Source organism: Molossus molossus, unplaced genomic scaffold (genome assembly GCF_014108415.1).
Source record: "Molossus molossus isolate mMolMol1 unplaced genomic scaffold, mMolMol1.p scaffold_m16_p_1, whole genome shotgun sequence".
Taxonomy (NCBI): Eukaryota; Metazoa; Chordata; class Mammalia; order Chiroptera; family Molossidae; genus Molossus; species Molossus molossus.
Genome location: NW_023425344.1, coordinates 143,837,439 through 143,851,342, shown reverse-complemented (window position 1 = coordinate 143,851,342; position 13,904 = coordinate 143,837,439). Strand labels below are relative to the sequence as shown.

Below are 13,904 nucleotides of genomic sequence, written 5' to 3'. Positions count from 1 at the left end.
AATTCTTAGGTTGATTGATATATTCATTTTTTACTTTTGAATTATAGAGTATTTTGATAATTGAAGTGACATGTATCAATTGTGCTGAAAATATAGACTTTATTCTAATAGACTCATAGTTGCATAATATAATGAGTTATGGATCAGTTGTAGTTCATAGATTCTAAGACACACATTTTTCGCACTTTGATGTTACGGAAATCAGGATGTTTTCTTACCGTTGATAGTGTTTTACAGTTACTGTCAGCCAAGTGGTGGTCATGATGGTTGTCTTTTCCTGCATGTGTGTGAACTTGATCATAGCTGTTCATATCTTCATATCAGTTTTTAATATTTACTTTAATTGCTTTTTACAATGTCTTCCAAAACTGCTGTGATTGGTTTACTGAAATGAAAAGTGATTGTGTATACACAAAGGCGCAGAAAGAGCAAGCTAGATAATAAACATCTAAATCTAAAGTAACTTTTTTTATAAGTAGAAAATCAAATTTTTTTGTAATAAGTTGTGTCATAGCTTAATTAGCAGTTTGTTTTTCTTTCTTAGTGGTACACACAATAATGGCATTAAAAATAATATCTTTGAATCAATGAAATACTATCTAAATACCCATACATATATTCTATAACTTTTAAAATGGAAGCTTTGGAACAGAATTTTTGAAGGCCAACATTATTATTCCTCTGCTAAGTATCTTAAAGTCTGTAAAGTTTAGCTCTGGACGGTTTGGCTCAGCTCAGCAGTTAGAGCGTCAGCTTGCGGACCAGACCAAAGAGTCGTGGGTTTGATTCCAGTCAAGGACACGTACCTCGGTTGCCCTTTTGGTCTCTGGCCCTGGTTGGGGTCGTGCAGGAGGCAACCAATCGATGTCTCTCTCTCACATTGATGATTCTTTCTCTCTCTCTCTCTCTCCCACTCTATCTGAAAAGAAATGCAAAAATATCCTCAGGTGAGAATTAAAAAATAAAATAAAATGCCTGCTTCTAAAGGGCTTTCTTTAAAAAAAAAAAAAAAGTGTGTAAAGTTTGGTAGATGTTTCTGTAGTGTACAATCCTTAAAAATCACTTAAGAGAAGTGGCTCAAGAATGGATTATACTTAAATTATATAGTTATTTATTGAATTTTGAAAAGAAGTTTATTTAAATTAAACACTGGACATCTAGAGTTCTGCTTATCTTGGAAATGTCTTCTCTTGCTCACTCTATGAAATTAGAATTAAGTCAGGAAATTTTCTTTAATGGTCAAAAGGATTAAGATTAGAAATGAAAATACTAGTTTAGTAGTATATGTATTAAGAAATCTGACCATCTCAGGCTGGTATGGCTGACCATTCTTTGTTAAATAAGAAACCTTATTTAGGAAGCAGATCATTGTAGGAACATCGTTTAGTGAACATGATTCAGAACAAGGAGAGTTAGATTGCTCAGATATTTATTGGCATCATTAACAATCGGGAGGGCAAGCAGAAGAGGAAGTCAGAGACATTTGAAGCATGAGAAAAACTTGACTTGCCCTTGCTGCCATGAAAATGGAGGAGGCCACATGAGAAAGAATGCAGGTGGCTTCCAGGAATTGAGAGTAGTCATTGGATGACAGCCAGGGAGGTAACAGGTACGTCAGACCTACAGTCAACAAGGAACTGAATTCTGACTTCATTCTGAATGAGCTTGAGGTGGATTTTTCTCTAGACCAGCGGTTCTCAACCTTCTTAATTCCACGACCCTTGAATACAGTTCCTCATATTGTATGTAGGCATATCTGCATGTGGGCGGACCCGCCTGGAGACAGATAGAGGAGCAGTGTCTCAGTTCCTAAGATCATTGGAAATATGTGTTTACCAATGGTCTTAGGCGACCCCTGTGAAAGGGTCATTCGACCCTCAAAGGTGTCGTGATCCACAGGTTGAGAGCCGCTGCCCTAGACCATCTAGATGAGAGCCCAGGCTAACTGATGCTTTTATTTCATCCTTGGGAGACAAAGCAAAGAACCCAGTCAAGCTTATTCAGGCTTCTGACCTACAGAATTGAGCTAATAAATTTAGATTGTTTTAAGCTGTTAAAGCAAACAAACAGAAAAACAATTGGGAGGACTTTTCTACTGAGATGGAAATATTTTGTCACTGGACAGGGGAGAAATTTTTAATGGATAATCTGAGTCTTTGGTAGTGTTCTGAGCCCCTGTGTGTTCCCATTTGGTATAAAGTACATTTCTTTAGAGAATAACATTGTTGCCCAGCTGGTGTGGCTCAGTGGATTGAAGGTCATTCCTTGAACTGAGAGGTCCCAGTTTGATTTCTGGTCAGGGCACATGCCTGGGTTGCAGGCTTGATCCCCAGTAGGGGGCATGCAGGGGGCAGCTGATGGGTGTAGCTCTTTCACATGGATGCTTCTCTCTCTCTCTTTTTTAAAAAAAAATCAATAAAAACATATTTAAGCTTGGCTGGTGTGGCTCAGCGGTTGAGTGTCGACCCATGCACCAAGACAACGTTGGTTTGATTCCCGGTCAGGACACATGCCAAGGTTGTGGGCCTGATCCCCAGTGGGGGGCATGCGGGAGGCGGCCAATTGATGTTCTCTTTCATCGATGTTTCTATCTCTCTTTCCCTCTCCCTTCTTCTCTCTAAAATCAATAAAGAAAAAAAAATTTAAAGAAAAAAACAAATAAAAAATATTCCATTAAAAAAAAAGAATAACATTGTCATTATTTCTTCATTTAAAGAACACTTGATTGGCAAATTTATAGCTCTTGGAAATTAGAGGAAGAAGAGTTGGAATGGATGGGAAAAGAAGATCGTTTGAAAACTGAATTTGATATCTTTCAGTGCTTAAAATATCTTCATGTTCTTTTGGCATTGTTGAGGATACTGATATACTAATTGTTGCTTTATGTTTTGTTTTATTTTTTAGCATTTGCTTCATGTAACCCATAGTTTAGAATGACCCTGATTTTTTTTTTTTTTTTTTAATCCTCACCCAAGGACACTTTTGCATTCATCTTCAGATATAGTGAGAGGGAGAGAGGGAAGAAGAGAAAGAGAGAGAGAAATATCTATGTGAGAGAGACCCATCAACTGGCTGCCACCCACATGACCCCAACTGGGGCAAGGGATAAACTGCAACTGAGGTACATACCCCTAGCAGGAACCTAACCCACGACTCTCTGGTCCACAGGCAGACGCTCTAACTGCTGAGTCAAACCAGCCAGGGCGAATGACCCTGATTTTTAAAAGATACTCAGAATCAGCATCTAGCTCTTAATATTATGCAACAGTAAAATTTTTCCAGTATTTTACTAAGGCTAGATTTAGACATCTACAGAATCTCAGCTGAGCAGTTCTGGGTTAGATCAAGTATGATTGACTTGATCTAGTATTGACTTGAGTTAGTTATAGATTTAAATTTATATAAAATGGAATTAAACTATTTTAAGTATTTTTTCAGTATTACAAATCCAGGGATAGTTACAGTCTAGGAATGAAACAAGTGAAACGAATATATATTAATTTGTTTACATACATTCTTTTGTACAAGTGTTTGAGTTATTGTAAATTTTTCTAATGTTAATGTAAAGAGAAATATTTTTAATTTAATCAGGGGTGGGTAATGACCCATTTGCATCTTTTTAAGGCATTGCCAACATTGAAAATGGGTAGGTACGTGGAAGAGATGAGATTGGATCAGTGTGTTTTTATGTAGAAACAAGTTTTAAAAACTGCATGTTTTTTTTTTTTTTTAATCCTTACCTGAGGACATTTTTTCCATTTTTTTGTTCAGATAGAGTGGGAGGGAGAGAGAGAGAAAGAGAAACATCGACGTGAAAGGGACACATCGAGTGGTTGCCACCCGCACAACCCAACAAGGGCCGGGGACAAACTGCAACCCAGGTACATGCCCTTAGCGGGAACCGAACCCGGGTCTCTGGACTGTAGGCCAACACTCTTACCACTGAGCCAAACTGGCCAGGGCTGCATGTTCTTATGTAAGGTATTTCTCACCTTAATTCTTGTTTTATTCACATGGTCATTGTCTTTCAACTAGTGAGTTTTGAAATCTGAATAGTGGGTCTTGATTAAAATAAAAAAAATTGAAACTTTCAGTGCGCATGGCTCATTGTAAAGGTAAGTATTATTTTGTCAAATTAAATTGTGTCTGCGTGTGCATGGATATGTAGGGTTGAAATGTATGTTAGTTTTATGCCTGACTTAGCAATTTATATAGATTGTACATTCTACAAAAGCATGCAGGTAGTATTCAGTTCTTTTCACTGTTCTAGTCAGTGAGATGCTGTAACTTCCTGGTGTCTAATTCTTTTCATAGGCATGTATACTTTTTACCATCTTTTATCTTGTTTCTTTTTTTTAATCCTCACCCGAGGATATTTTTACATTTATCTTCAGACAGAGTGGGAGGGAGAGAGAGAGGGAGAGGGAAATATCGATGTGAGAGAGACACATCGGTTAGTTGCCATCTGCACGACCCCAACCGGGACCGGGGATGAACCAAAACTGAGGCACGTGCCCTTGGCCAGAATCAAACCCAGGACTCCTTGGTCTGCAGGCCGACATTCTAACTGCTGATCCAAACCGGCCAGGACTTATCTTTTTTCTTTAATTATAGAAATCATTTCTCATTTAGGTTTCTCTGTAATTCCTTTCTCCAGTTAGAAAAATTAGTATGAGTTTCATTGGATATATACAAATCACTTTATAATCTGATGGACATTGGTTTGAACAGGTGGTTTGGAGAATTACGGTTGATTCAGAGTTGCCCATGTGATTCTGGACAAGTCATTTAATCAGTCATTTAGTCAGAAGTCCATGATAATACTTTTTGGTTGGCTGATAGTTTGTGGACAACTATTGTCCCCTGCACACAGGCTTGGGTTTCTGTGTGATTGGGAGTATTTATTTATTACATAAATGTGGTCAAAATAAAATCTCACTATATCAAAATATCAAACAGTAAAGTATTCATGAACTCACTTAGAAGTTTTGAGAATTGTACTCTTTTTCTAGTCCCTTGAAAGTCAAACTAAAAGATTGTCACAATAGACAAGTTAGGCTCTGTACAACCATTGAAATGACAGCTAAGGAAATAAAACAAAAAACCGTGTGTAAGGTAAGCATGCTTAATATGGTATTCTGTAGTTTGCTCTCTCTGCTAATGGATTATCAGGGAAACTGAGTAAGTAATGAAGGGGGATGCTTCAGAGCTGGGGGGAATGGAAATGGCATTTCCTTACTTCTGTAGGAGGGTGTCTTTGGAGTGGGGACAGGCGTGGGATTGGGCGTGTAGAAGTGTATTTTCTTCCTTGCTTGATTAGGTTACTGAGGTGCAGGCAAGGAGTCATATGACCAAAGTCACTTTGAAGTCTAGGACTTATTTATTTATTTATTTTAATCCTCATCCGAGGATATTTTTCCATTTTTTGTACAGACAGAGTGGGAGGGAGAGAGAGGAAGAGAGAGAGAGGGAAACATCGATGTGAAAGGGACACATCGAGTGGCTGCCACCCACACGACCAACCAGGGCCGGGAACAAACTGCAACCGAGGCACATGCCCTTAGCGGGAACTGAACCCGGGTCTCTCCGGACCGCAGGTGGACGCTCTAACCGCTGAGCCAAACTGGCCAGGGCAGGACTTATTTTTAATAGGTGCATGCTTTTACAGAAATGCCTTATCCAAGAGGGAAAATTAAGAATTTTCAATTTCACATAAGTTAAAGTTAGTATGCTTTCATTTTAGGTTTCTTTGTTTTTGTTTTTTTTTTAATCCTCACCCGAGGACATTTTTCCATTTTTTATTCAGATAGAGCAGGAAGGAGAAAGAGGAAGAGAGAGAAACATCGACATGAAAGAAACACATCGAGTGGCTGCCACCCGCACCACCCAACCAGGGCTGGGGACAAACTGCAACCGAGGTACATGCCCTTAGCTGGAAGTGAACCCGGGCCTCTCCAGACCACAGGGCAGTGCTCTAACCACTGAGCAAACCAGCCACGGCATTTTTTTTTTTTTTTAATATCCTCACCTGAGAATATTTTTGCATTTATCTTCAGGTAGAGAGAGGGAGAGAAAGGAGGAGAGAGAGAGAGAGGGGAAGAGAGAGAGAGAGACATCACTGTGAGAGGGACACATTGACTGGGTGCTTCCCGCACGACCCCGACCAGGGCCAGGGATGAACCACAACCGAGGTACGTGCCCTTGGCTGGAATCAATTCTGGGACTCACTGGTCCATGCTACTGCTGAACCAAACTGGCCATGACAGTATGCTTTCATTTTTTAAAAAAATTTTGAACTTAGGAACTTGTGAACTCTTAACTGTCTTCAAATTTACACTTAATTGCTGTCACTATATGTATAGAATTCATTTTTACATTGTTATAATCTGTGTACATATTACTTTGTGCTCTATTTTTTACTTATTCTATAGATACATAACATACATACACAATATATACAATATTATATATAATATTTTTAAAATGTGTCAACATAGCTCACATACTTTTTGTCTCATGGCAATGTGCAATTGCATTTTGTTATACCATGGTCCATTTGGCCTTTCACTTATTTCGCATTATCTGTGAGATACTCAGTTATTTGCTGTCATAAATTCTACAGCTGTGAACATTTTTGTTTTATAGTGTTCTTACCAGTAAGCCTTATTTAAGGAAATAAGTCTTATTTCCCTTACTGTAAGGAAAACTCTCCAGATGGTAACGTCTATTCAAAAGTTGAAATGTCTACTATATAATATAGCAATATTTCCAATCATCTGATTTTCAGAATTAGCATCTGACTAAACTAAAGCAAGTTAAAAGATGCAGAATCACAATAGTGATATTACAACCATTAGGTTTGAATGTTAGACATGCCCATACTTTGAAAGTAGTCACTGGAGCTTGTCCTTCCCTTTCTTGAGTTTTTCTTGCTTCTGCTTACTTGCATTTCTTTCCCCACAGTTGTTTGTTGCTGGTTTGATTGTGCTGCTGTTAGATGAGCTGCTACAGAAGGGTTACGGCCTGGGGTCTGGTATTTCCCTCTTTATTGCCACCAACATCTGTGAAACCATTGTCTGGAAGGCCTTTAGTCCCACTACTATTAACACTGGCAGAGGTACATCACACAGTGACTGCGACTGCACGAGTGTTGCTGGATGGGTGTTGAAAAGTAACCTGTAATGGAGCAATACATGCTTGTAGACATCTGGGTTTGCTGTTCCAGCGGACAATTGATGCTAATTGTTCAAAAGTTAATAAGAAGAGCTTTTTGGAGTATGAAGTAGTACTTCAAAAAGAGTATCCAAATTACAGCCTCTGGTCATTTAAAATTTCCATGGTTGAAAACATTTCCAAATGTTTATTTGCTTAAGCTGTTGCTACAGAACTCATCAATTTGACCAATTTCAGGGGGATCAAAAGGTAGTGGATTAAGATTTTTCAGATGAAAAAACTGTTAAGTCTTTGTATCATCAGGGAACACTAATAACTTTTGCATCTATCCTTGTCTTGGTAATAGCACCTAAATTTTGAAATATTTTTCCCCTTACCCATCTCCACTTCTCTCATGTGCCATCCTAGAATTGTCATGGTTAACATCTAAACTGACCCCAGCCTTAAGAAAATAGCAACAATGATTTATTAATGTTCCTGGTAAAGTAAACGGAAAGGCAAGCTTGATAGAGTAACATGGATCTTTTGAATCTGCCCTCTTTGCTTTGCTGCCGCCACCCTCCCCTTCCCCCCAGTTCTTGCTTCCCGTTTGGAAAGTAAAGGAGAAGCAAAGTATTATGAACTCAATATTTGTTTGATTTATTCTACTTTGGTTGTTTTCATCAAGAATAGTCTTTTGAGAAAACTTCAAATTTATGCTAAAAACATACATTTTGCCTCAATGAACTAAATATTTTTAGAAGCTCTACATATGGCTATATCATAAATACTGATGAATTATTTGGACTTATATTTTCTGCTGTGTATGGAGTTTCAGGGTTATTTGTTTTGACTTTTGGGACAACTTTGAGTGCTACATCTACAGTTAGTTAATTTTTCTCTTGGTTTATCAGGTACTGAATTTGAGGGTGCTGTCATAGCTCTCTTTCATTTACTGGCCACCAGGACCGACAAAGTCCGAGCTTTAAGGGAGGCGTTCTATCGTCAGAACTTACCCAATCTCATGAACCTCATTGCTACCGTCTTTGTGTTTGCTGTTGTTATATATTTTCAGGTAAGTATACTCTCTTTGCTGAAATAGGTGGGATGTGGATTTTTATTTTGCTCTTAAAGAGAAGAATGCTGTTTGAAATGTTAGTATCTAGTAAGTCATTGTTTCAAAATCTAGTCCAGCAAATAATTCCTTTCTTTAGACACTGAGGTGTAAATAAAAAAATAGGACGAAATGAAATAGAAAAGGGCTTCTGTTTGTATGTCTCTGTGAGGAAGGGTTAAGTTTTATTAGCATTATCCCTGCTGTTACTGTTTTGGCTCTCTGTATTCTTTACGTTATACACACAGTTCCTCTTACCCTTAATTTTCACTTTTTAGGGATTTCGTGTTGACCTGCCCATTAAGTCTGCCCGGTATCGAGGACAGTACAGCAGCTACCCCATCAAGCTCTTCTACACCTCAAACATCCCCATTATTCTTCAGTCGGCCTTAGTGTCAAACCTCTATGTTATTTCCCAGATGCTGTCTGTTCGATTCAGTGGCAACTTCTTAGTTAATTTACTAGGACAGTGGGCAGTGAGTATTTTGTTATTTATTCTGAGTGTTTAAATTTATTGTAATTTGCATTTCATGGTTATATTTTTAAAAGAAAGAGATGAGCGATAATTGAAGCAGTTGCTATAACATTTTCACATCCCATTTGAGTGATCTTTTAGGCTAAAATCACAGTGTCTCTCATTATTCTGTTCTGTAATCTTATTCCACTAATGTCTAGAACAGTGGTTCTCAACCTGTGGGTTGTGACCCCTTTGGGGGTCGAATGACCCTTTCACAGGGGTCGCCTAAGACATAACAGTAGCAAAATTACAGTTATGAAGTAGCAACGAAAATAATTTTATGGTTTGGGGTCACCACAACATGAGGAACTATATTTAAAGGTTTGTGGCATTAGGAAGGTTGAGAACCACTGGTCTAGAATAATGTTTTTTTAAAAAGAAGCTATTTGTTGATAACATATGGAATACAGAAATCATCCTTCCCTGTTTCCTTCTGTTTTTCATGGACTAAATGGCAATAAACTAGTTTGTGATTAACTAGGCTGGAGACAGGCATGCAATTACTAGACTGAAGAGAGAACAGAGTTGCTAGAAATAGAATACAGTAAATTCTGACTTCCTTTTATTGGTCCTTGTTATCATAGCTTCTTTTAAAGCAGTCCAGCCACATTGTTATCGAAGTGTTTCTGTAGGATTGAACTTTGTTTTTTAATGTTTTTTCTTTATTGATTTTAGAGAGAGAGAGGAAGGAAGAGAGAGAGAGAAACATCGATGAGAGAGATCTTTGATTGGCCATCTCCTGCATGTCCCCCACTGGGGATTTGGCCCACAATCTGAGCATGTGCCCTGACCTGGAATCAAACTGGTGACCTCTTGGTACATGACTCAACCTCTGAGCCACACCAGCCAGGCTAAAAATGAAATTTTGATTGGTTTAAATTCTATCACCTGACCAAAAAGTATTTTTCTCCCTTAAAACTATAGAATTTAAAAATACTAAAATCCTTTATTCTTTTGCAGAGTGTGTAATTCTAGAATTTGTATTGCACTAAAGAATATTATAATATTTATTTATTTAATCCTCACCCGAGGACATTTTTGCATTTATCTTTAGATAGAGCAGGAGAAAGAGAGGGAGGAAGAGAGAGAGAGGAAGAGAGAGAGAGAAAAATCGACGTGAGAGAGACACACCAACCGGTTGCCTCCCACACAACCCCAACCGGGGCTGGGGACAAACTGCAACCAAGGTACGCGCCCCTAGTGGGAACCGAACCTGGGTCTCTCTGGTCTGCGGGCCAACTCTCTAACTCTCGAGCCAACCCTGCTAGGGCAAGAATATATATTTTTTTAGTCATACTGAAATGTGCTGCTTCTGTGCATTTGTCTTAATATGCTATCTTTTACATTATAAGTTATAGTAAACTGATATATTTCTGTTTTTACTGAAGATAATTTTTATTAAATTTTTTTTTATAGATTTTTCTCCATTTTTCCTCCATTGACACCCTCCTCCCGTTCCCACAGCCCCTCTCCCCTGAGTATTATTGTCTATGTCCATTGATTATGCTTATATGCATAAGTTCTTTGGTTTATCTCTTCCCGCTCCCCCGCCCCTCCTCTTCTACTGAAGGTAATTTTTAAAAGAGTTTAAAGTTTAACAGGATAAGCAGTGACCCTTTTTTTTTTATCCTCACCCGAGGACATTTTTCCATTTTTTGTACAGATAGAGTGGAGGGAGAGAGAGGAAGAGAGAGAGAGAGAGAAACATCGACGTGAAAGGGACACATCGAGTGGCTGCCACCCGCACGACCAACCTGGGCCAGGGACAAACTGCAACCAAGGTACATGCCCTTTAGCGGGAATTGAACCTGGGTCTCTCCGAACCGCAGGCCGACACTCTAACCAAACTGGCCAGGGCCCGAGGACATTTTTGCATCTATCTTCAGACAGAGCAGGCGGGAGAGAGGGAGGGAGAGAGAGAGAGAAACATCAATGTGAGAGAGATCGACTAGTTGCCACCCACACAACCCCAATGGGGCCAGGGCAAACCGCAACCAAGGTACGCACCCCCATTAGGAACCAAATCTGGGTCTCTCTGGTCCGCAGGTCGATGCTCCAACCACTGAGCCAAACCGGCCAGGGGTAAGCAGTGACTCTTGAATGTTAGTTGGAGGAAATAGGATTTACTTTATTTATAATACTTCTTTTCCATTCACTTATCAGAAACTTGATAACCTGTGATAGGGGAGGAATTTTTTTTCCCCTTGTGATGTAATAGTCCAGCAATAATTATTACTATAATAATTTCAAAGTAATAAATGCATCGAATGATTGTATAGAGAATGATTGTATAGAATATGTTGTGACCTTGACTAAGATTATCTTTTTAATGAGAGAATTGCTGGGTAATTGAATTTGTTGATAAGCAGTGCTTTTGATTTGCTAATAGTAATTCTAGAGGCACAGTAAAGGAATCATTTGGAAATTATAAATTCGGGAATCAGATATTTAATCATTGCAACTAGAAATTGCTTTCCCACATCCTGTTTAATTAATATGAGGAAATACTTGCTGTTCCCTTTCCTGTTTCTATAAAAATTATTAAATATTCATGTGGATAAAAATCCCATTGTATGTATTTATTAAAAGACTCTAATATACAAGCAAGATAAAGCTTAGGCAGTGAGTTGTTAGACTTCCGTCAATATTTCAATTGACTGCATTCTTTTTAAAAAATGTTCTTTCTTTATTGATATTAGAGAGAGAGGAAGGAAGAGGGAGCGAGAGAGAAAGAAACATTGATGAGAGAAAACATCGATTGGCTGCCTCCTGCATGCCCCCCACTGGGAATCCAACTGGCGACCTCTTGGTGCATGGGTCAACACTCAACCTCTGAGCTACACTGGCTGGGCAATTGACTGCATTCTTTTTTTTTATCATCCTCACCCGAGGACATTTTTCCACCTTTTGTTTTTAGGTAGAGTGGGAGGGAGAGAGAGGAAGAGAGAGAGAGAAACGTCGATGTGAAAGGGACACATCGAGTGGTCGCCACCCGCACAACCAACCAGGGCCGGGGACAAACTGCAACCGAGGCACGTGCCCTTAGCGGGAACCGAACCCGGGTCTCTCCGGACCACAGGCCGATGCTCTAACCGCTGAGCCAAACCGGCCAGGGCTTGACTGCATTCTTAATAGAATACTTTGAAATGAAAGAATCATGTGTAAGGGTCTTAATGTGTTACATATTTTTGTATAGTTCAGAAAACTTCATCTTCTTAATGTAATTGACTATAAATGTCATGTTTCTATCTTCAGGAAGGGAAGGAAGAGTCTTATAGATATATTATGTTTTTGTTTAATTCCTCACTTGATACTTCTATTTATCATCAGATAGAGTGGGAGGGAGGGAGAGAGAGAGATAGACAGAGAGAAACATCAATCTGATAGAGCCACATCGACTGGTTGCCTCCCGCATGACCTGACCAGGGCCGGGGGATGAACCGCAACTGAAGTACGAGCGTGCCCTTGACCAGAATCGAACCCGTGACTCATTGGTCCTCGGGCTGACGCTCTAACCGCTGAGCCAAACTGTGCAGGGCTATGTTTTGTGTTGTTTTTATCCTCACCCAAGGACATTTTTCCATTTTTTTTTGTTAAAATAGAGTGGGAGGGAGAGAGAGGAAGAGAGAGGGAGAGAAACATCGACGTGAAAGGGACACATCGAGTGGCTGCCACCCGCACAACCCAACCAGGGCTGGGGACAAACTGCAACTGAGGTGTGTGCCCTTAGCGGGAACCGAACCTGGGTCCCTCTGGACCACAGGCTGACGCTCTAACTGCTGAGCCAAACTGGCCAGGGCTATGTTTTGTTTTGTTTTTAATCTCTCTTTTATTAATAATATATTTGCATCTTTATGTAAGAGATGCTCACTATATAATTTTGAAGGACTGGAGATATTAGATACAAAAGCAAATCCTTAAGTTATATATAGCCATTAATTGTTGATGCTTTGAGCTTAAAATATTGTCATAATTTTTGAGGAGTTTGAAAAGTTATAAAAATATCTGCTGGACAAGTTAGGTTGGCCATTTGTTCTTTTGATTCTTGTTCTGTAGGATGTCAGTGGGGGAGGACCTGCTCGCTCTTACCCAGTGGGAGGCCTTTGTTACTATCTTTCTCCTCCTGAGTCCATGGGTGCCATATTTGAGGATCCTGTCCATGTGGTTGTTTATATCATCTTCATGCTGGGATCATGTGCATTCTTTTCTAAGACATGGATAGAGGTGTCTGGTTCCTCAGCCAAAGATGTAAGTATTTGGTTTATTCCAAAATAAAAATAATTTATAAATTTTAGGTGTCAAATCTTAATTACTTTTGTAATTTAAACTTTAATTCATACACTCTTAATGCAGTAATGTCACCCCCCGGTGGGTTAAATGTTGGTTCCTGGTAGGTGAAACATTTATAGATTTTGCAATGGTTTGTGACCTTCCAAAGCTCAACCCTACCTGCCAAAATCTTAGTCCTTAGTATTAATTTTTCTTAAAGGAGGTGATAGTGAAAAAGACTGAGAAACAGTGGTTTAATGAATGAGTAACATGGTTGTGCAGTATTGTAGTCTTAGTCTCCTCAGGTTTAATAGGAATGATATGATAGTTTCTACTTCAGGGTTCTTGTATCTTACTTATTAGTGTGTGGAAAGCACCTCACACAGAACCTGGTGTAGATAGTGAACAGTGAGATGTTAGAGTTTGATTTTAAAAGCTGTGTTTCTCTCAACAGGTAGCTAAACAGCTTAAAGAACAGCAAATGGTAATGAGGGGCCACAGAGATACCTCTATGGTTCATGAGCTTAATAGGTAAGGTCTTTAGATTTCATCCTTGTTGGCTGGGGGGTAAGGTGGGAGTGGGGGTGACGGGAAAGACATACTCAGTTTTTCAATCTTTCATTTGTTGCCAAATGTTATTCTTTGTTTAAATTCGTATTTGAAGCATTTCTGCTTCACACAAAAGGACCAAAATTTAACACAGAACTTAATTGTTCTCTACATCAAAATTACACCTAAATTATTTTAATTGGAATTTTGTTCCCCTTCACAGCTCAGCCAAGTGTTAAAATGTTGTAGATAGGAGGTTCTCATTGTTGGCTGGCTGTACATAAAATCACCTGGGTGCTTTTA

General features: G+C 39.1%; 1 protein-coding gene across 3 annotated transcripts in view; it reads left to right on the top strand.

Moving 5' to 3' along the window:
• SEC61A2 (SEC61 translocon subunit alpha 2) overlaps positions 1-13,904 on the top strand; it is a 45,239-nt gene that overhangs the window by 15,440 nt on the left and 15,895 nt on the right. For all 3 annotated transcript variants that reach the window (XR_004956406.1, XR_004956405.1, XM_036239976.1), the window contains exons 7-11: positions 6,964-7,117; positions 8,067-8,227; positions 8,545-8,742; positions 12,840-13,031; positions 13,507-13,583. Coding sequence is in view for 1 of the 3 variants with exons in the window: in XM_036239976.1 (XP_036095869.1) it covers positions 6,964-7,117; positions 8,067-8,227; positions 8,545-8,742; positions 12,840-13,031; positions 13,507-13,583 (782 nt within the window). In the remaining 2 variants the exon portion in view is untranslated. The remainder of the gene's footprint in view (positions 1-6,963; positions 7,118-8,066; positions 8,228-8,544; positions 8,743-12,839; positions 13,032-13,506; positions 13,584-13,904) is intronic.